Source organism: Ranitomeya imitator, chromosome 2 (assembly GCF_032444005.1).
Source record: "Ranitomeya imitator isolate aRanImi1 chromosome 2, aRanImi1.pri, whole genome shotgun sequence".
Classification (NCBI taxonomy): Eukaryota; Metazoa; Chordata; class Amphibia; order Anura; family Dendrobatidae; genus Ranitomeya; species Ranitomeya imitator.
In genome coordinates, this window is record NC_091283.1 from 294,199,807 (window position 1) to 294,221,838 (window position 22,032).

Genomic DNA, 22,032 nt, shown 5'->3' on the forward strand with positions numbered 1-22,032 from the left:
CATTTTGAAGCTTTCTCTGTAACTTGTTTTACTGAGAATCACCTCTTATCAATTTTAAGATTCTCTGCTTCACATTGGCTATACAAACTAAACCATAATTGTGAATCTGCATGGCTATGAACAAACTTAAACTCTATATTACTTTTCTTAGAATAATCATGAATAAAATCCATTTTCTCACCTATGGAATGTCTTTTCCTCAAGTGGATTGATCCAACCGTCAATGGATGGTCCTCCGTATCTTTACTGACTCATCAGACCTCCGCCTGTATGGGAGACATGCAGCTCTTTATGGTTGGAGACACAAATCTTCACTCCTCTGTAGGCTCTGTCTGATCCTTGTGACGTGAAATAGTGGAATTCCTGCGCCTTGAACAGGTGTTTAGCAGAGCTCTCCTCCCCCGTGTGCAATCGAAAGGAATCCACCCAAAATAGCACAAAATCAGATTTTTTTACTGGGCTCCCCAAAATGTTAAAAAAAAATAACACTTTCTTACTTTTTTTTTTTTTTTAAGTAAGAGCACGGTGAGGATAGAAAGGAATGCAATATTGAATTATGTGGATACAACAAATCTTGTTTAATGTTTATTCAAAAAGTGATTACAAAAATGAAGAAAAGTAAGTTCATAGCGCACAAAAATAAGTATTAGATTATAAAAGAGAAAACAAGCATTCATTGGTTCTTACATATGGTCCTGAAGTTGATGTGGTCCGGTTTGGAGATTCTTAAAGTATGAGAGATCTCCTGAACAAGAGTTAGGTCGGCTTATATACTATTTTGACCCATAGACTTACATTGGTTTCTATTTTTCCTGTCTCATAAGATGTTCTGCCGCTATGTTCATAGCCTCTACCGTATTATAACACTAGCAACTTGCGGAATATGAATATTAGTTTTATGTACATTACCTCATTTTGAAATGCTTAAAGGGAAGGTGCCATCAAAAAAATTTTTTTTCCAGCAATTGAAAAATTGTAAAGAATTACTGTTTTCCTTTTCTTTAAAAAATATTATCATTTGTTTATAAGTTAGTAAAATATGAAAAATAATTTGAAAAGGTTTGGCATTTCCACTTTTAAACACTAGGGGGAGCAGCTACTGAAATTTGACAAAAACCTAGTGTACAACTAGCTCACATTACTGCACTGCAGTAAATATGGGCGGAGTCTGCTGACGTGTGTGATGTCTCCTCTCCTCCCCTTCTGGTGTTTGCTAAGGGATTAGAGAGGATGATATTCAGGAACCCAGTGAGCAGCCATTTTGTTGGCGATTGCAAAGTTATACTGACAAGTAGACAGTCACCGAGGATGGCAGGCAGCAAGGAGTCTGGGAGATATATGGTGGAGGGAGCAGGGTGACAGCAGCACAGAGTATTTCAGGAGAGCAGTGTGCTGGTCTATGGGGGGCACCCTGTTTGGTGTGCGGAGAAGCCAGGGATTTACATAGAGCGTTGTCTTTTATATACATGGATGGTCCATCTGCTTGTCTGCTCCACAGAAATCCAGGAAACATTTCTGAGGATTGATGGCCTGGTCTGAGCCAGACTTTGCATACAGACCCCATTCCCCTCCTCAGATCCTGTCTTTTCCATCCTGTCCAGGCGATGTGTGAAAGCGAGGCGACAGGCGCAGTCGGGGTGACGCTGGGAAGGAAATGTAGCCACATAGTAACGATAAAAATGAGACCCCTCTCTTCAGCTACCTCACCAGCCCTCCACTGACTGCACCTAACTGGAGGTCATGCTGCCTCCTCTATTACCCCAGACCCGTGTGCAGCTGCTCAGCCAGAACCACCATAGAATGGGTCCGCTTTCTGAATATAATACTGACATACAGATCACACATAATACCGCCATATAGATCACACATAAAACCACCATATAATTCTCACATAATACTTACTGCCACATAGATAGATCACACATAATCCCACAATATAGTTCTCATATAATCCCATCATATAGTTCTTATATTATTGCACCATACTGATCAAATATAATACAACCATACATATCACAATTGCTTGCCTGAGGAGGTGGTGATGGCGAACTCAGTCGAGGGGTTCAAGAGAGGCCTGGATGTCTTCCTGGAGCAGAACAATATTGTATCTTACAGTTATTAGGTTCTGTAGAAGGACGTAGATCTGGAGATTTATTATGATGGAATATAGGCTGAACTGGATGGACAAATGTCTTTTTTCGGCCTTACTAACTATGTTACTATGTATGTTACATATAATACTGTCATATAGATCACACATAATGCCATCATACAGGTCACACATAATAATTAGCGGCATCAAGTGTGGTCTATATGGCAGCATTATGTAAAAAATATACATTATATGGTGGCATCATGTTTGATCTATATGGCAGCAGTATGTAAAAAATATATATATGGCAACATTACGTGCGGTCCATATTACAGTATTATGTAATAGATATATCTGGCGGCATTATGTATGACCTATATGGCAGTACAATGTAATAAATATATATGGAGGTATAATGTGTGGTCTTTGAGTATTATGTGATAATATATATATGGCGGCATTATGTATGACCTATATGGCAGTATTATGTAATAAATATATATGGCGGTATACTTATTATGTAAGGCCAGGAAAGTTGTGAGCTATGCCCTTCTGTGACCCCCACAATTATTATTATTATTTTTTTTTTTTTGGGGGGGGGGGGGGGGGGCAATTAGACCTTTTGCTATGTCGCCCTATGTTTTGTATGTACGCCCCTGGTGACGATCCTCTCAGCCTGTCCTGAAAGACACCAGGCTTGGGGTGTCGGTGAGATTGAGGTGGGTTTCAGGGAGCACGAGATGGGTGTCAGGGGGCATGGGGTGAGTCAGTGAGCTTAGGGTGGGTGTTAGGGCTCAGTCTTTCCTCTTCTGCTCCCTGGATCACAAGTCTCAGACTGCTGCCACCTGCCCTCTGCTCTGCAATGTATAGTAGGAAGATCAGGCAGACCTGAGGAGCTGCAAGACTACAACACTTAGGAGCTCAGTCCTGGCATGCTGGGACTTGTAGTGACACAGCAGCTAGAGCTTGCTGAGTGTCATCACCCCCTGGGGTCTGCTTCCTTGTGCCAACCATAGCCCAAATGTTAGAACAATATTATTGTGCCAACCATAGCCCACCTATTTACACTGTGCAGCCCTCCCACCTGATCCATAGGTGAAGCCCCCAGGCTGCTGCCTGCCTGCACACTGATCCCCCTACACCATGCACAGCAGGCAGGGAAGGGTTAACCATTACAGGCCAGCCTGGGTGCCGCCCCTTGTAACCAGGAGGGATCCCCTGCTGCAGAGAATTGCTCTATTTTTAGAAACATGGAGCTTCAGACTCCAGGCTGCAGTCTACAAGGACAGTCACTTTGTCCCGTGATGAAGTGTTGCCACAAATCAGTGCTGCACAGAAAAGCAGCAGACAACGCTCCATGTACAGGGAGACCCTGCTGTTGCTGCTGGGTGATTTCCTGCCCCTGGACTGAGGGAGGAAGCTTTCAGCAAGACAGCGCAAGTCGGCAGTGATCGCAGCCTGTACTGTAATACTAAGTACAGGCTGCGATCACTGCTAGTGCTGCAGATACTTACCCCAAACCCTCGCTCCAAGCAGCTTCTCCTCAACATATTCTGTCATCGCAGCCCACAGCAAACAAACAAAATGGCCGCGATCTCCTCTCACAGCTGTGACATAGCAGCTCAGTGGGCGTGTCCAGGTCACAGCTGAGAGGCAGGAGGAGCGGCCTCAATGTAAGAGATGCGGTCGGGTCCGACCGTTGGCTCCTATGTCCATGGCTGCCGTAAGTGAGGTGTGCAAGTGTCGTTCCCAGACACACACACCCCCACTAGTCAAAATGGCAGCCCCCAGTGGCACACATAAATGTCAATAAATAAAAAACTATTAAAGTAGTTAATTTAATTTTGTATTAAAAATAATTGATTGTATAATCAATAATTATTAATACAAAAATTAAAATCACGGCACCTTCCCTTTAAGCATATAGCCTGTGACCTTTAAGAACCATTTACTATCTCCAAATAGCCACATATTGACAGTTCTGACAAACAGAGAACAGACGCTTCGGCCAAAATCGTCAGAATAATTCAGTCCCTCAATATACAGAGTATCTATTTGCTAGTTAGAACCTGCATATGTTAAGTAATTATTTTTTTTATTACTGAAATACTAATATTTTACAGTGGCTTACCCTTCTTCTGGAGTGTGTCAATGACTGCCTTCTAGACATATGTCCAGTCAGCAGTTTTCCTGATGATTGTGGAGCCTACTGAAACAGACTACGGGACCTTTTTTAAATGTTTAGGAAGCCACTGCAGGTGTTTTTATTCTAATTTACTGACATAATGACTTTTGGGTTTTCATTGGCTGTAGGATATAGTCGTCAACAGAAATAAACGCTTGAGATATTACAGAGTGATCTGACTAATATAAGAGTTTCATTTTTTGCATTGAAGAACTGAAATAAATTAACTTTTTGATAATATTCTAATTTAGTTAGAAGCACTTGCATGTGACAATGTAAAAACAATTAAGAACTTAAAAAAGCTTCTCCCCTGTGTGAATTCTTTGGTGGCTAGAAAGAGATGGTTTCGTCACAAAACATTTCCCACATTCTGAAAATGAAAAAGGCTTCTTCCCTGTGTGGGTTTTATGGTGGCTATCAAGACTCGCTTTCCTGGTAAAACATTTCCCACATTCTGAACAGGAAAAAGGCTTCTCCCCTGTGTGGGTTTTCTGGTGGCTATCAAGACTCGCTTTCCTGGTAAAACATTTCCCACATTCTGAACATGAAAACGGCTTCTTCCCTGTGTGGGTTTTCTGGTGGCTAACAAGATTCGCTATGTGGTTAAAACATTTCCCACATTCTGAACAGGAAAAAGGCTTCTCCCCTGTGTGGGTTTTATGGTGGCTAACAAGATTCGATTTCCTGGTAAAACATTTCCCACATTCTGAACAGGAAAAAGGCTTCTCCCCTGTGTGGGTTTTCTGGTGGCTATCAAGATTCGATTTCTGGTTAAAACATTTCCTACACTCTGAACAGGAAAAAGGCTTCTCCCCTGTGTGGGTTTTCTGGTGGCTATCAAGATTCGATTTCTGGTTAAAACATTTCCTACACTCTGAACAGGAAAAAGGCTTCTCCCCTGTGTGGGTTTTCTGGTGGCTATCAAGACTCGCTTTCCTGGTAAAACATTTCCCACATTCTGAACATGAAAACGGCTTCTTCCCTGTGTGGGTTTTCTGGTGGCTAACAAGACTCGATTTCTGGTTAAAACATTTCCCACATTCTGAACAGGAAAAAGGCTTCTCCCCTGTGTGGGTTTTATGGTGGCTAACAAGATTCGCTTTCCTAGTAAAACATTTTCCACATTCTGAACAGGAAAATGGCTTCTCCCCTGTGTGGGTTTTATGGTGGCTAACAAGATTCGCTTTCCTAGTAAAACATTTCCCACATTCTGAACAGGAAAATGACTTCTCCCCTCTGTGGGTTTTCTGGTGGCTAACAAGATTCGCTATGTGGTTAAAATATTTCCCACATTCTGAACAGGAAAAAGGCTTCTCCCCTGAGTGGGTTTTCTGGTGGCTAACAAGATTCGCTATGTGGTTAAAACATTTCCCACATTCTGAACAGGAAAAAGGCTTCTCCCCTGTGTGGGTTTTCTGGTGGCTAACAAGATTCGATTTCTGGTTAAAACATTTCCCACATTCTGAACAGGAAAAAGGCTTCTCCCCTGTGTGAGATCTATGATGTCTGACAAGAAATGATTTAGCTAGAAAACATTTCCCACATTCTGAACAGGAAAAGGGCTTCTCCCCTGTGTTGTTTTTCTGGTGGCTAACAAGATTTGCTTTGTGGTTAAAACATTTACCATATTCTGAACAGGAAAAAGGCTTCTCTCCTGTGTGAGATCTATGATGTCTGACAAAATCTGATTTCTGGCTAAAACATCTCCCACACTTGGAACAAGAAAATCTATTGTCTGCTTTGTGAAGTTTTTGTTGCTTGGGAAATGACTTTTCTAGGGGAAAACTATTTCCATATTCTGAAAATGAAAATGTCTTCATTGCTTTAGGAGCAGTTTGATTTTTAATGCTTATTTTGTGACTTTGATTTTCATTAGTACTAGGTAATGAATCAGAAGACAGGACCTGTTCCAAATGATCAGATGACAGATCTTTGCTGTGAAGGGATGATGGTATATTTGGAGTAATGGCATTCCCTTCAATTGTATCCCGTGGGATCTCAAGATTATCTGATTTAAACATTGAAGATGTCAGCTGTCCTGCTGATCTCCTGGTACGGTCATCTGCCAAGAATAAAACCAATTATTATTTTAGAATAAAATATCCTTGAGTTCTATATTTTCGAACATTTCTACTTAAACGGTCTGTAAAAATGGCAAGTTAGGCAAAATTATGAATTATTCACCAAGACAATGACAGTTTACAGTTTACTAAACTGTGCTCAAAACCACATTAAAGGGAACCTGTCACCCCGTTTTTTCAAGATGAGATAAAAATAGCGCTAAATAGGGGCAGAGCTGTGCTTTAAATTAATGTATTTTTGGAGCCTTTATTCCCTGGTCTGGTCATATGGGCGTGGTGACAGCGCTGTTTCTCCCCCACATCTCCGTTGGTGGCGTAGTGGTGTGCGCATGCCCAACAGGCGAATCCAGTGCGCAGGTGAAGGAAAAGAGCGCGATCTGCGCTATTCCGCAGTTTATCGGTGGGCGCGGCCATCTTTGTGAGGCCACGCATGTGCAGATGGTACTTCTCGGCTTCCCGGGGCTTCAGGAAAATGGCCGCCGCGATCTCCATCTGCGCACGCGCGGCATCACCACTACGCCACCAACGGAGATCTGGGGGAGAAACAGCGCTGTTACCACGCCCATATGACCAGACCAGCGTGAGTGACAGCCCAAAACGGCGACTTTACAAAGGTATTTCGGCAGCATAGGTGGGGAATAAAGGCTCCAAAAATACACTAATTTAAAGCACAGCTCTGCCCCTATTTAGTGCTATTTTTATCTCATCTTGAAAAAACGGGGGTGACAGGTTCCCTTTAAGCATCCCTGCTTTTGGCATTACTATAGTGAGAAGAAACCACTAATTTTACGGCATGTGTATCTCCTGGAGCACAATCTGGGCACTATGTGTTGGGTAATAACTTGGGATATTTGCAATTTTCACTTTCCAACATCCACTGCACGTGCTAATATCTGGAAACTGCAGTGCAGTCAAAATAGTCACTATTCCTATAGATTAATTTATTGAGGGTTATAATTTACAAAATGGAGTCACTTCATCTTATCTGGTTTTCTGCAATTTTGTCATATTAGGGATTCTGCAAATGGTGTGCCCCATCTCCTCTGGGATCTGCTCCTGCAACGTCTGCTTTGGACACCAGACGCGGCTTACTAATTCTGCAGGCGATGCTGGTAACAGAGGTTAAGGTTGGAACCAAAACCTCTTGGCGGTGCAGGCTCTTCCCAGCCACTAAGATTAGGGTGCCTGACATCTGTAGTACCATCCAGTCTGGCAGTATGGGTGTGTGGACTGTCAGCTGCAGTAATCTGCTCCCTGTTTTAGCCAATTGGAAAGCACCACACCTTTTTAATCAGATAAATTTGTATTAACCATAACAAGATTTCCAACAGATCACATGTTCATACTCATTTTACGTTTTACAGTAAATTAACCCCCCGATGGAGACCATATCAGGAGCAAACAATAATTCGTCCATAGTTGACAATATCAGAGTTTCAGTTTACCATAAGTTGTACTCTATAATACTATATACTGGTATAACTAATCTTATCCAATCACGGCTGCCATAATTTATAGAAGAAATCCAGCTAGTCTCTCCTGGTGTAAATACTTTTCTCAAGTTAAATTATGTGGTTCGTTTGAGCAATGAATTCGCATCTGGATGGAGGCTCCTCTCCAACCCAATACTTTGCAATCAGTTTCCTTGCAGCAAACAATCTTGCAATTACAATTTTAGTCACATTGTCAGTTAATATTTCCTCCACATACCTTAATATACATATCAACGGATCCCTAGAGATAACGTACCCATACACCACTCCAATGAAGTTCAACACTACAATCCAATAGGAGAAAATCTGGGACAATGCCAAAGCATATGCAATATGTCTGTCTGAGATTGAGAACACCTTGGGCAATCAGAATTGGACGTCGAAAGCACCCCACCTTACTAAAGCTTGAAGCATATTGCCGGAATCTGCCAGATACAGCCTTGATCTCCTCTAGTTCAGTCCTCTGTGCTCAGCTCCCGGCTTGTGTATTTGTTTCCTGTTGTGACCCCGGCCTGTTTACTGACTACTCTTGTGTCTCCTGAGTTAGTATTTTCTCTGGCCTCTTGGTTCTGACACGGTTATCTGTCTATTCTTCTTCCTATCTTACTCCACAGAACAGTAGGTAACACTGTGCTTCAAGCCTAGGGGTCTCTGTGTATGTCAAAATCCATGTAGAGGGGTTAAAGAAGTTAAAGGGTAATGGGCAAAACTGTGACTATAGACAATAACATTTACTGAAATGATCAAGCTGAACAATCATCCTCAAGAAAAAATGAGTAGTGGTGAAACTTCTCTGGAGTAATTGGAGACTCGGTGGCTCTAAGCAATATAAACTATCGTGAGGACCAATATTTTCTGTCAGATAAATGTCAATATTAGACATTTAAATAGAACTTTTTATAATAGTGCAGAGCTGAGGGATCTTAAATTTAGATCTTAGGCATTTGGTAACTGAAACCTTTTTCTAAACACTACCAGGGAGCTACAGACTCAGATAAGAGAGGCAGGCCGATCCCACCACATTCAAACTATCATGCAGAATGAACACGTATCCAAAAAAAAGTTACATCCTCAACAACAACATATGTATGAAGGGAGAACTCCAACACTAAACCGGAGTTGCACTCATTTATGGTGGACTACTGGAGCTACTATGAGTCGTGACCAGAAGAGTAGAGAAAGTATTAGCGCCCCATTTCTGGAGAGATTACTGCACAATCCGAATTAACGTATATAGTCGAGTATAAGCCGACCCGAGTATAAGCCGAGACCCCTAATTTTGCCACAAAAAACTGGGAAAACTTAATGACTCGAGTATAAGCCTAGGGTGGAAAATGCAGCAGCTACCGGTAAATGTCAAAAATAAAAATAGATACCAATAAAAGAAAAATTAATTGAGACATCAGTAGGTTAAGTGTTTTTGAATATCCATATTGAATCAGGAGCCCCATATAATGCTCCATACAGTTCATGATGGGCCCCATAAGATGCTCCATAAAAAAATACGCCCCATATAATGCTGCACCAATGCTGATTATGGCCCCATAAGATGCTCCATACAAAATACGCCCCATATAATGCTGCACCAATGCTGATTATGGCCCAATAAGATGCTCCATACAGACATTTGCCCCATATAATGCTCCACAAATGCTGATTATGGCCCCATAAGATGCTCCATACACTCATTTGCCCCATATAATGCTCCATAAATGATGATTACGGCCCCATAAGATGCTCCATACAGTCATTTGCCCCATGTAATGGTCCATAAATGCTGATTATGGCCCCATAAGATGCTCCATACAGTCATTTGCCCCATATGCTGTTGCTGCGATAAAAAAAAAAAATTACATACTCACCTCTCGTCGCTCAGGCCCCCGACACTTACTATATTCACCTGCTCCGCGTTCCACCGCTGCCAGCCGCCGCTATGTTCCCCGTCCACTGTACTGACTGCTCAGGCAGAGGGCGGCGCGCACTAATCGCGTCACCGCGCCCTCTGACCTGAGCATCAGTGCAGTGGACAGGGAACGTAGCGGCGGCTGGCGACGGTGGAACGTGGAGCAGGTGAATATCGCACACTGCTTATACTCACCTGCTCCTGGCGCTGTCCCCGCACGTCTATTACCCGGCGCCGGCAGCTTCTTCCTTTAGTGAGCGGTCACATGGTACTGCTCATTACAGTAATGAATATGCGGCTCCACCCCTATGAGAGTGGAGTCGGGTCCATATTCATTACTGTAATGAGCGGTACCATGTGACCGCTCACTACAGGAAGAAGCTGCTGGAGCCGGGGCGACCAGGAACACCGCGCCAGGAGCAGGTGAGTATGCTTAGACAGCTGCCACTCCACCTCCCCTGCCGACCCCTGGGTATGACTCGAGTATAAGCCGAGAGGGGCAATTTCAGCCTAAAAAAATTGGTTTAAATTCTCGGCTTATACTCGAGTATATATGGTATTTAGGATTGAAATCATAATGTATTTTATGACATGGAGTGAATCCATGAAACCAGGGCTTGAGCCATGCCAACACATCTCCTGCAGGCATGAATAAATGTACATTGGGTACAGAAAGTATTCAGACCCCTTTACATTTTTCACTCTTTGTTTCATTGCAGCTATTTCGTAAATTCAAAAAAGTTCATTTTTCTCATTAATGTACACTCTGCACCCCATCTTGACTGAAAACCAAACAGAAATGTAGAAATGTATGCAAATTTAATATAAAAGAAAAACTGAAATATCACATGGTCATAAGTATTCAGACCCTTTGCTCAGACACTCATATTTAAGTCACATGCTGTCCATTTCCTTGTGATCCTCCTTGAGATGGTTCTACGCCTTCATTGGAGGCCAGCTGTGTTTAATTAACCCCCGAAGCCCTTTTCAGTTTTGCTTTTTCATTGTTCACTCCCCTTCTTCTCTGAGAGATAACTTTTTTATTTTTCCATTGTCACGTATCCCTACTCCGTGGTGTCACTTATTCGTCACGTGCCTGCTCTCACACGTGACTTGGGGTTGTGCCTGCAAGGGTTAATCTATCTCCCCACTCTCAGTCCAGCATTCAACCTCTGTCCTATGCTGTAATGGGAGCATAAATCACACACTGACCCAGGCCACACACCCGCTCATACGCGCTGCCACCACTCATCGAATACACAGGCGATGAGTCCTGGAACTAATAATACTAATAAAAATATGTCTATCACTCATAAGGCCCACACACCTTTTGGCTATGGATTCTTTTAGAACATTCATGGTTCAACTTGTTAAAGTTTTATACTTTAATAGCAAAAAGTTTAATGCTTACAATAAGAAAAAGGTATACAAATATGATAATAAAAAGACATACAACTTATGCAAACAATGTCAAAATAAACAGGAGAAAACTTACAGAAATTATCTAACTAGTAGTTGCTTTCTGCTCCCTGAGGGAAGGAAGAAGGTAAATTGGATCACATCAGCTTCTCAGGCTGCCCCCATCATGTGAACACAATTCTCTGTCTGCAGCCTAAATTTATAACTTTGGTCTGAGGTCAGGTTTCTAGACCGGCCTCCAAGGTTAATATCATAATTGCGGTCTGTTTGATTGGGCACGGCCGCTCTACTAATGAATATATATTATTTTCCTCTGGAGACACGTGTGAGATGGTTCGCAGGGATAGCTTCCCTCAGGCCGCAATTACCACCTCCCTTCCAAGACCTAGAAGGTGCCAAATGTGGCTTTTCTTTTCGGCCCTAGCTAGACCTCCTGGTGAGATCTGGAGACAGAATTTCTACTATTCCCATGGAAGTACCTATTAACACCTAGGTGCGACTTGCCTTCAGGACAGATGTTACATTATCACTAGTCACACATATAACTCTAGACATATGTCCCTACACACATATTGATATATATATATATATTTATATTACACACACACATATTTCACCACATCCATCAATATGGCCATGTGAGGACTTGTTTTTGCGGGACGAGTTGTACTTTTGAATGCTGCCTTATTTACTTAGCTATATACGAGTTGGCGACTCTAGGTTCAGCACCTGTTCACACTGAGTCTATGTTTGGATGTGCAGGTCAGGTTTTTGAAATGTATTCTCTAGCCTTCTGATCGTGCACTCCGCCTCCTAGCTTCAGGTGTTTTAATTACAGCAGGTCCAATACCCCTCCACAGAGAGAGAGAATTTTAGTCTAAGAAGAGGTTTCACATGCACCCATTCAGATGGAGACGTTTATTCTCAGCGAGGTAAGGAAAGCGTAGGACCTGGTATAAGAGAGATGCCGTAAAGAGGCTACCAGGTACACATAAAATTGGCCATTTTTATGCGCTAAAAGCTCTCATTTTTCATATTTCTAGTGCAGTAATGCAGTTCAAATTTCGTGTTTTCAAGTTTGCATGTTTTAGCGCTGCAGTGTGCTGCCTTATTTACTTAGCTATATACGAGTTGGCGACTCTAGGTTCAGCACCTGTTCACACTGAGTCTATGTTTGGATGTGCAGGTCAGGTTTTTGAAATGTACTTTTGAATGACACCATTGATTTTACCATGTGTACTAGAAAAATGGGAAAAAATTCCAAGTGCGGTGAAATTTAAAAAATAAAAGTGCAATCTCACACTTGTTATTTGTTTGTCTTTTTTTTCTACGTTCACTAAATGCTGAAACTGACCTGCCATTATGATTCTCCAGGTCATTACGAGTTCATATACACCAAACATGTCTAGGTTCATTTTTTTCTATGTGGTGAAAAAAAACAAAAAAAAAAACAAACTTTGCTTAAAAATAAAATTTGCGCCCGTTACCCGTAGCGTCTCATTTTTCGTGATCTCTGGTTGGGTGAGGGCTTATTTTTTGCGCGCCGAGTTGACGTTTTTAATGATACCATGTTGGTGCAGATACGATCTTTTGATCGGCCATTATTGCATTTTAATGCAACGTCGCGGTGACCAAAAAAACATAATTCTGGCGTTTTGACTTTTTTTCTCGCTATGTCGTTTAGCAATCAGATTAATCCTTTCTTTTTATTGATAGATCAGACGATTTTGAACGCAGCGGCGCCAAATATGTGTATGTTTGATTTTATTTTTATTGTTTTATTTTGAATGGGCGAAAGGGGGGTGATTTTTATATTTTATATTTTTTATTTTTATATTTTTTAAAAACTTTTTTTGTTATACTTTTGGCATGCTTCAATATTCTCCATAGGAGACTAGAAGCTGCCACAACCCGATCGGCTCTGCTACATAGAGGTGATGTTCAGATCATCTCTATGTAGCTGATTTACTCACTTGCTATGAGCGCCGACCACTGGGTGGCGCTCACAGGAAGCTGTCACTGATAACCATAGAGGTTTCCAGGAGACCTCAGATTGTCATGCCAACACACCGGTGACCCACGATCACCTGACAAGTTGTCACCGGTGTGCGTATTTCCTTCGCGATTGCCAGAAGCGAAATTTAAATGCCGCTTCAGAGTTTGACAGCGGTATTTAACTGGTTAATAGCCGTGGGTGGATCTCGATTCCACCCATGGCTATTGTGGGCATATGTCAGCTGTTCAAAACAGCTGACATGTCCCCGCAAAGATGTGGGCTCACCGCTGGAGCCAACATCAAAGGGAGGAAGTCTGACATTGGCGTACTATTACGCCCGATGTCAGTAAGGGGTAAAACTGATAGGAAATGATTTGGAAAGGAACACACCTGTCTATATAAGACCTCATGGCTCACAGTGCATGTCAGACCAAATGAGAATCATGAGGTCAAAGGAACTGGTCAAGGAGCGCAGAGACAGAATTGTGGCAAGGCACAGATCTGGCCAAGGATACAAAAGAATTTCTGCAGTACTCAAGATTCCTAAGAGCACAGTGGCCTCCATAATCCTTAAATGGAAGAAGTTTGGCACCATCACAAGTCTTCCTAGACGTGGCCGTCTGCCAAATTGTGCAATCGTGGGAGAAGAGCCTTAGTGAGAGAGGTAACCCCAAGATAAGTGTGGCTGAGCTCCTCAGATGTAGTAGGCAGATGGGAGAAAGTCAACTGTCACTGCAGCCCTCCACAAGTGGGGCCTTTAAGGCAGAGTGGCTCTGAAGACTCTCCTCAGTGCAAGACATATGAAAGCCCGCATAGTTTGCTAAAAAAAAAAAAACACATGAAGGAGTCCCAGACTATGAGAAATAAGATTCTCTGGTCTGATGATGAGACAAAGATGGACCTGTTTTAGTGATAATTCTAAGCAGTATGTGTGGAGGAAACCAGGCACTGCTCATCACCTGCCCAATACAATCCCAACAGTGAAACATGATGGTGGCAGCATCATGCTATGGGGGTGTTTTTCAGCTGCAGGGACAGAACGACTGATTGTCATTGAAGGAAACATGAATGTGGCCAAGTACAGAGATATCATGCATGAAAACCACTTTCAGAGTACCCTGGACCTCAGACTTGGCCGAAGGTTCACCTTCCAACAAGACATTGACCCTAAGCACACAAAGGAGTGGCTTCAGAACAACTCTGTGACCATTCTTGACCGGCCCAGCCAGACCCCTGCCCTAAACCCAATTGAGCATCTCTGGAGAGACCTGAAAATGGCTGTCCACCAACGTTCACATCCAACCTGACGGACCTGGAGAGGATCTGCAAGGAAGAATGGCAGAGGATCCCCAAATCCAGGTGTGAAAAACTTGTTGCATCATTCCCAAGAAGACTCATGGCTATACTAGCTCAAAAGGGTCAATACTGAGCAAAGGGTCTGAATACTTATGACCATGTGATATTTCAGTTTTTCTTTTTTAATAAATTTGCAAAAATTACTACATTCCTGTTTTTTACAGTCAAGATGGGGTACAGAGTGTACATTAATGAGAAAAACTGAACTTTTTTGAATTTACCAAATGGCTGCAATGAAACAGAGTGAAAAATTTAAAGGGTCTGAATACTTTCTGTACCTACTGTACATTTATTCCCGCCTGCAGGAGATGTGGTGGCTCTAGCCCTGGTTTCATGGATTCACTCCACATCATAAATTACATTATGTTTTCAATCCTAAGGAATTCAGATTGTGCAGTAATCTCTCCTGAAATGGGGGCGCTAATACTTTCTCTACGCTACTTTCCGTACCCAGTGTATATTACAGCCATGCACAACTTAGAGATACATCATGACGCAGGTGTACTAATTATTATGTAGTTTATCACAATCCTGTCTGAAGTTAGTCGGTTTTATAAGAAATTGTAAAATCAGGATAAAAGGAAACTCTGCTGTTATTGTACTGAAATTCACACTTGGCCTCACTGCACATTTAATGTTGTCAATCATAAAAGTGAGGTTTGGCCAGAAAGACTGGACCTGGTCTTGTAGGGACCATATGAGCACATTCAGCAGCACAGAAGGGGGAGAAGGTAGATACATCCAATATCAGGGATCTAAAAATGACCCAAGTGATCCATAATAGGATGAAAAGCCATAGACAGAATATTAGGAAAGGTGTAATCTGTCTGTTTAGGCATTTTGTTTTAGAATATAAACGAGATCCCACCAGTTTAAGACTCAATATATTAGAACAAATATCAGAACATGTGTCTAATAGGTCCCAAAGACTTGTGAATAGAGAATCCTATTGGATTTTTAAACTATCCACACTTAAACCAGAGGATTTTCCATGTACGTATATTTTTCTTTATATGGATTTTATTGTGCATCCAATATGCATTTTACATCTATTTGAATAGTTTTGTATACAAAGAAAGGTTTCTATACAAAAAACTGCACCATAGGCGCGGTTTAATTAATTAATTAAGCAATTGGATCAGTGACACCGTTCTGGAGGATATAAAACATCCACAATGTATCATTTGTATATGCCTGAGGAAGGAGCTGGTTCACATCGGAAATGGGTAGAATATTAAAATGAAAAGTTTGGGGTTTTTTTTACGTTCATTTGTTTTGATGCCCAACTTTTTGGCTTTTCAAAGCCCTGATTTTTTCCTTCTTCCCACACCAGGGATTTTGGAAGCCAACAACATCATTACCCTCCATTTTCTCTAAAAGGCTCACCATAATATTTTTCTAACTTGTCAGCACATTCTACGTACGCTGTCATTTGGCTTTGTAGTTTACGGATCTGGGCAGGTAACGGTCAGAGTCTTCTAATCTCAGGGGGTAGGTGGATCTTCCAGGTTATAAGTTCTATAGAAAAGGGCTTTCAATGCCAAAAGTCACTTGGACAGTTTTGGGTGGAGGAGAATGTTGTGGTCTAGAGGCAAAATGGTGATCACACGATTGTGATACGGCCGGACTACACCACTGATAAAGCAGCCACAGCCGGTGACAGAGAAGAATCTGTGACTTCTCTGCATTTAGTGGTCACTACTCACCTCGGTAGTCATATGTAGGAATCTCCTCTTTACACCGCTCATCACCCGTCACATATGTCTCTGTAGTATTAATATGGGTCAGATCTTCTCCCTGAAACAAATATTGTAAAGGTCACAGACAGATGGAGAAGTCACATCTATGATCAGCTCTAATCCTGCCATGTCCACCGTTCTCATTACACAAGTATAAAACATATAATACTGGTAGATAAAGCAACACTGAACACAAGAAGTTCACAGCCGTCTACACATTGTGACATAGTCACTGGTAAGGTGACAGAGGGGAGATATGTGTCACTGCGCTTAACGGCGTCAGTGATGTAAATCCAGAGCATTTTTCTCCAGCACACTACGTGTTGTGAGGGTTAAGTTGCATAAACAGGGCTGGTTTTATGTGTACCTTCACAGAGCGGGTGGGAGAAGGTCCACTTTATCTCCCCTGGCAGACCTGCCAGGACCTGCATGAGGTCATGATCATGTGATCAATCACATGATGGGGAAGTTACAGGCTTGGGTTGAAATAACCAAGCTCTACAGGCAGTCTGGGTTCAGCTAGCCTGGAGAGAGGACTCCTGAGGTTTTGTGGCTCGTGGACTACAGACAACCTGTCCTGCTCCACAGCAGGGTGCCACCCACAACATACGGACTATGCTGCTCCAGAGCGGGGTGCCACCCGCAACATATGCACTGTGCTGCAGCATTTTGTTTTCTTTTATCGTTTTGTTTTTGTTTTAGCCAAGAAGGCTGAGTTTGTTTTCCCCACACGTTGGTTTATGCTGCCTTACAATACATCAACGACGATTTAAATAGACGGTGTTCCCATTTTTCCTACCTCAGTGTGCCACCACGTGAGTGAACTACCACAACATCCAGTGGCATATCTGGGGGGCGCAGTCGGGCCGCTTAATGTGGCGGTCCGCAGTGTCTCCCCCGGCGGCAGCATTCTGTCGCCCCCGGTCTGGGAGTCAGCTGTTCTCTGTGCCGAATGTCAAGCTGACAGCTGGCACAGAGAAGCTGCAGAGCACCAGCTCCCAACATGTGCGGAGGTGGAGGGGGGCCCATGCAGGGTGGCTGCGGCAGACAGGGAGAAATCCCTGCAGCTCCGCTGCCTACAAGAGAAAATAGCAGCGGAGCTGCAGCGATCTGTCTCCCTGCCCGAGCTTCGTCTTACACCGGCGCGCCGCTGGATGACGTCATCATTCAGCGGCCGGCTGTCAGAGGAAGGCGATGGAGAAGAGCGCGAGGAGAGGTGAGAGGGGTGTGTGTGTGGTGAGCTGCAGGGGAATGTGCAGAGAAGTAAATGGTGTGTGCGTGTGTAGGGGGAGGAGAGGGCAATGATGGGGCTGACGGGGAGAGGGCAATGATGGGGCTGGTGGGGGAGGAGAGGGCAAATGATGGGGCTGACAGGGAGAGAGCAATAATGGGGATGGTGGTGGAGGAAATGATGGAAGTGGTGGAATGGGCAAGGATGGGGATGGTGGGAGAGGAGGAAATGATGGAAGTGGTGGAATGGGCAAGGATGGGGATGGTGGGGGAGGAGGAAATGATGGATGTGGTGGAAAGGGCAATGATGGGCATGACGGAGAAGGCAATGATGGAGGTGGTAAAGAGAGCAATGATGGGGTGGGATAGAGGACAATAATATGTGTGTGGACAATTTGAGTGGGAATAGGGGGATTTATTATCTGAGGGGAGAATTTTGGGATGGGGGAATTTATTATGTGTGGGGTGAGAATTTGGAGTGGGGATGGGGGATTTAATGTGTGTGGGAGATTTGAGGACACAAAATGAAGAGCAATGGGGGGCATATATGAGGAAACAGTACAGGGGAATTGGGGGCATGTATGAGGAAACAGTATGGGGGAATGGGGGCATGTATGAGGAAACAGTACAGGGGAATTGGGGGCATGTATGAGGGAACAGTATGAGGGAATGGGGGGCATGTATGAGGAAACAGTATGAGGGAATGGGGGGCATGTATGAGGAAACAATATGGGAGAATGAGGGCACAGTATGAGGAACGATGTGAAAAATGTATGTGACAGAGTACGGGAAGTGAGTGTGATGGGATGTGTTGAGACACAGTATGGGGAGTTAGGTGAGCAGGTAGTATAGAAAGTGAGGGGGTAAATATATGAGGAGACAGTATGGTGAACAGGGGGATGTGAGAGGAGACAGTATAAGGAGGGAGGTGAATAGCGTGAGGAGACAGTATGGGAGGACAAAAGTGAGTGGGCACAGAATAGAAACTGAATAGTGGAGGTGTAGCATGGAGGGACAGTGTGAGGGCACAGCCAGGAGGGGACAATATACCAGGAAGGGGGAGTTTGATGATAGAGTACAGTATAAATACTGGGCCCTATAGGGGGAACACAGTATGAGAGGACAATGTGAAGAGGGGGCCGGTATGGAAAGGAGAGGTCAGTGTGAAGAGCATGAACCATAAGATGGACAGTGTGGGACTCATATTTTGTGCAGACAATATAGTGAGGGGCAATTTTTTATTCAGGAGCATTTTAATGACACTTGTATCTTTAAGGGCGTCATGTGGAGATTTTCTGCAAAAGAACGGAGAAGATGGAAGTCTGCAGAGACGAGCTGTGGATGAGAAAACTCATCATGGGGTCTGGACAAGATGAAGAAAAGAAGGAGAACGGCTACAGAGACGACATCATCTATAAGGTACCTGGATGTAAATGTTATGTGTGATGCTAGCTAATTCTCATGTTTTTATTTATGTTAGGAGCTTTAACCCCTTCATGACCCAGCCTTTTTTGACCTTAATGACCTGGCTGTTTTTTGCAATTCTGACCAGTGTCCCTTTATGAGGTAATAACCCAGGAACGCTTCAACGAATCCTAGCGGTTCTGAGATTGTTTTTTCGTGACATATTGGGCTTCATGTTAGTGGTAAATTTAAGTCGATAATTTTTGCGTTTGTGAAAAAAATGGAAATTTGGCTAAAATTTTGAAAATTTTGCAATTTTCAAATTTTGAATTGTTATTCTGTTAAACCAAAGAGTTATGTGACACAAAATAGTTAACAAATAACTTTACCCACATGTCTACTTTACATCAGCACAATTTTGGAAACAAAAATTTTTTTTGTTAGGAAGTTATAAGGGTATGTTCACACGTTCAGGATTTCCATCCTTTTTTTTTCAGGACAGTTTTTTTAAAAAACTGCAGCTCTTGGCAGAAAACGCAGGTCCTTTTTTTGTCCTTTTTTGATGCGTTTTTGATGCGTTTTTTGATGCTTTTTTTATGCGTTTTTTGATGCGTTTTTTTATCCTTTTTTTACTGTGTGTTTCCTAGGAAGCTTTTTAGGGCTAAAATGGCTGAAAATACCCTAACCCTACCCCTACCCCTACCCCTAACCCTAACCCTACCCCTAACCCTACCCCTACCCCTACCCCTAACCCTAACCCTACCCCTACCCCTAACCCTACCCCTAACCCTAACCCTACCCCTAACCCTAACCCCTAACCCTACCCCTAACCCTACCCCTAACCCTAACCCTATTCTAACCTTAGTGAAAAAAAAAAAAAAAAAAAATTCTTAAATTTTTTTATTGTCCCTACCAATGGGGGTGACAAAGTGGGGGGGGGTGTCATTTACTATTTTTTTATTTTGATCACTGAGATAGGTTATATCTCAGTGATCAAAATGCACTTTGGAGCGAATCTGCCGGCCGGCAGATTCGGCGGGCGCACTGCGCATGCGCCCGCCATTTTGCAAGATGGCGGCGCCCAGGGAGAAGACGGCCGGACCGACACCGGGACGCCGGGTAAGTATAAGGGGGGGAGATTAGGGCACGGGGGGGGCATCGGAGCACTGGGGGGGGGCATCGGAGCACGGGGGGGGGGGGGCATCGGAGCACGGGGGGGCGGGATCGGAGCACGGGGGGGCAGCCACACTCCGCCCACGCACTTCCGCCCGCTCCCCCGCACTTCCTGCTGCAGCGGTTCTGCACATCAAATCGCAGTAAAACCCGCAGATATATTTTTGATCTGCGGGTTTTACTGCGATTTTGACCTCACAATGGAGGTCTATGGGTGCAGAACCGCTGCGGTTCAGGAAGAAGAATTGACATGCTCCTTCTTTTTTCCGGGAGCTATTCAGCGCGGCTTTTTTTTTTACAATTTCCGGACCATGTGCACAGTGTGTCCTGTTTTCCATAGGGTACAGTGTACTGTACCCTGCATGGAAAACAGCTGCGGAACCGCAGCGGCAAAACCGCCGCGGTTCCGCGGTAAAAAACGCACTGTGTGAACATGGCCTAAGGGTTATAATTTGACCAGCGATTTCTCATTTTTACAACGAAATTTACAAAACCATTTTTTTTAGGGACCACATTTGAAGTCAGTTTGAGGGGTCTATATGGCTGAAAATACCCAAAAGTGACACCATTCTAAAAACTGCACCCCTCAAGGTACTCAAAACCACATTCAAGAAGTTTATTAACCCTTCAGGTGCTTCACAGCAGCAGAAGCAACATGGAAGGAAAAAATGAACATTTAACTTTTTAGTCACAAAAATGATGGTTTAGCAACAATTTTTTTATTTTCCCAAAGGTAAAAAGGGAAACTGGACCACAAAAGTTATTGTACAATTTGTCCTGAGTACGCCGATACCCCATATGTGGGGGGGAACCACTGTTTGGACGCACGGCAGGGCTTGGAAGGGAAGGAGCGCCATTTGACTTTTTCAATGAAAAATTGTCTCCAATCTTTAGCGGACACCATGTTGCGTTTGGAGAGCCCCTGTGTGCCTAAATATTGGAGCTCCCCCACAAATGACCCCATTTTGGAAACTAGACCCCCCCCAAGGAGCTTATCTAGATGCATAGTGAGCACTTTGAACCCCCAGGTGCTTCACAAGTTGATCCGTAAAAATGAAAAAGTACTTTTTTTTTTTCACAAACATTTTTTAGTCTCAATTTGTTCATTTCCACATGGGCAACAGGATAAAATGGATCCTAAAATTTATTGGGCAATTTCTCGTGAGTACGCTGATACCCCATATGTGGGGGGGAACTACTGTTTGGGCACACGTCGGGGCTTGGAAGGGAAGTAGTGACTTTTGAAATGCAGACTTTGATGGAATGGTCTGCGGGCGTCACGTTGCGTTTGCAGAGCCCCTGATGTGCCTAAGCAGTAGAAACCCCCTACAATTGACACCATTTTGGAAACTAGACCCCCCAAGGAACTTATCTAGATATGTGCTTCACAGAAGTTTACAACGCAGAGACGTGAAAATAAATCATTTTTCTTTCCTCAAAAATAATTTTTTAGCAAGCAAATTTTTTATTTTCACAAGGGTAACAGGAGAAATTGGACCCCAATAATTGTTGCCCAGTTTGTCCTGAGTATGCTGGTATCCCATATGTGGGGGTAAATCACTGTTTGGGCGCACGTCAGGGCTCGGAAGGGTGGGAGCACCATTTGACTTTTTGAATGCAAGATTGGCTGGAATCAATGGTGGCGCCATTTTGCGTTTGGAGACCCCTGATGTGCCTAAACAGTGGAAACCCCTCAATTCTAACTCCAACACTAACCCCAACACACCCCTAACCCTAATCCCAACCCTAACCCTAATCGTAACCCTAATCCCAACCCTAACCACAACACACCCCTAACCATAACCCTAACCACAGTCTAATCTTAACCCTATTTCCAACCCTAGCCCTAATTTCAACCCTAACTCTAATTCCAACCCTAACCCTAAGGCTATGTGCCCACGTTGCGGATTCGTGTGAGATTTTTCTGCACCATTTTTGAAAAATCTGCAGGTAAAAGGAAC

General features: G+C 43.4%; 1 protein-coding gene across 1 annotated transcript in view; it reads right to left on the minus strand.

Annotated features, from left to right (window-relative positions):
- Window positions 1-554: 554 nt before the first annotated feature.
- The window catches only part of LOC138663291 (zinc finger protein 665-like), a 32,172-nt gene continuing 10,694 nt past the window's right edge, over window positions 555-22,032 (minus strand). The window contains exons 6-7 of the mRNA XM_069749468.1: window positions 16,232-16,322; window positions 555-6,339 (exon numbers count right to left, since the gene is read on the minus strand). Coding sequence (XP_069605569.1) covers window positions 4,571-6,339; window positions 16,232-16,322 — 1,860 coding nt within the window. The 3' untranslated portion in view covers window positions 555-4,570. The remainder of the gene's footprint in view (window positions 6,340-16,231; window positions 16,323-22,032) is intronic.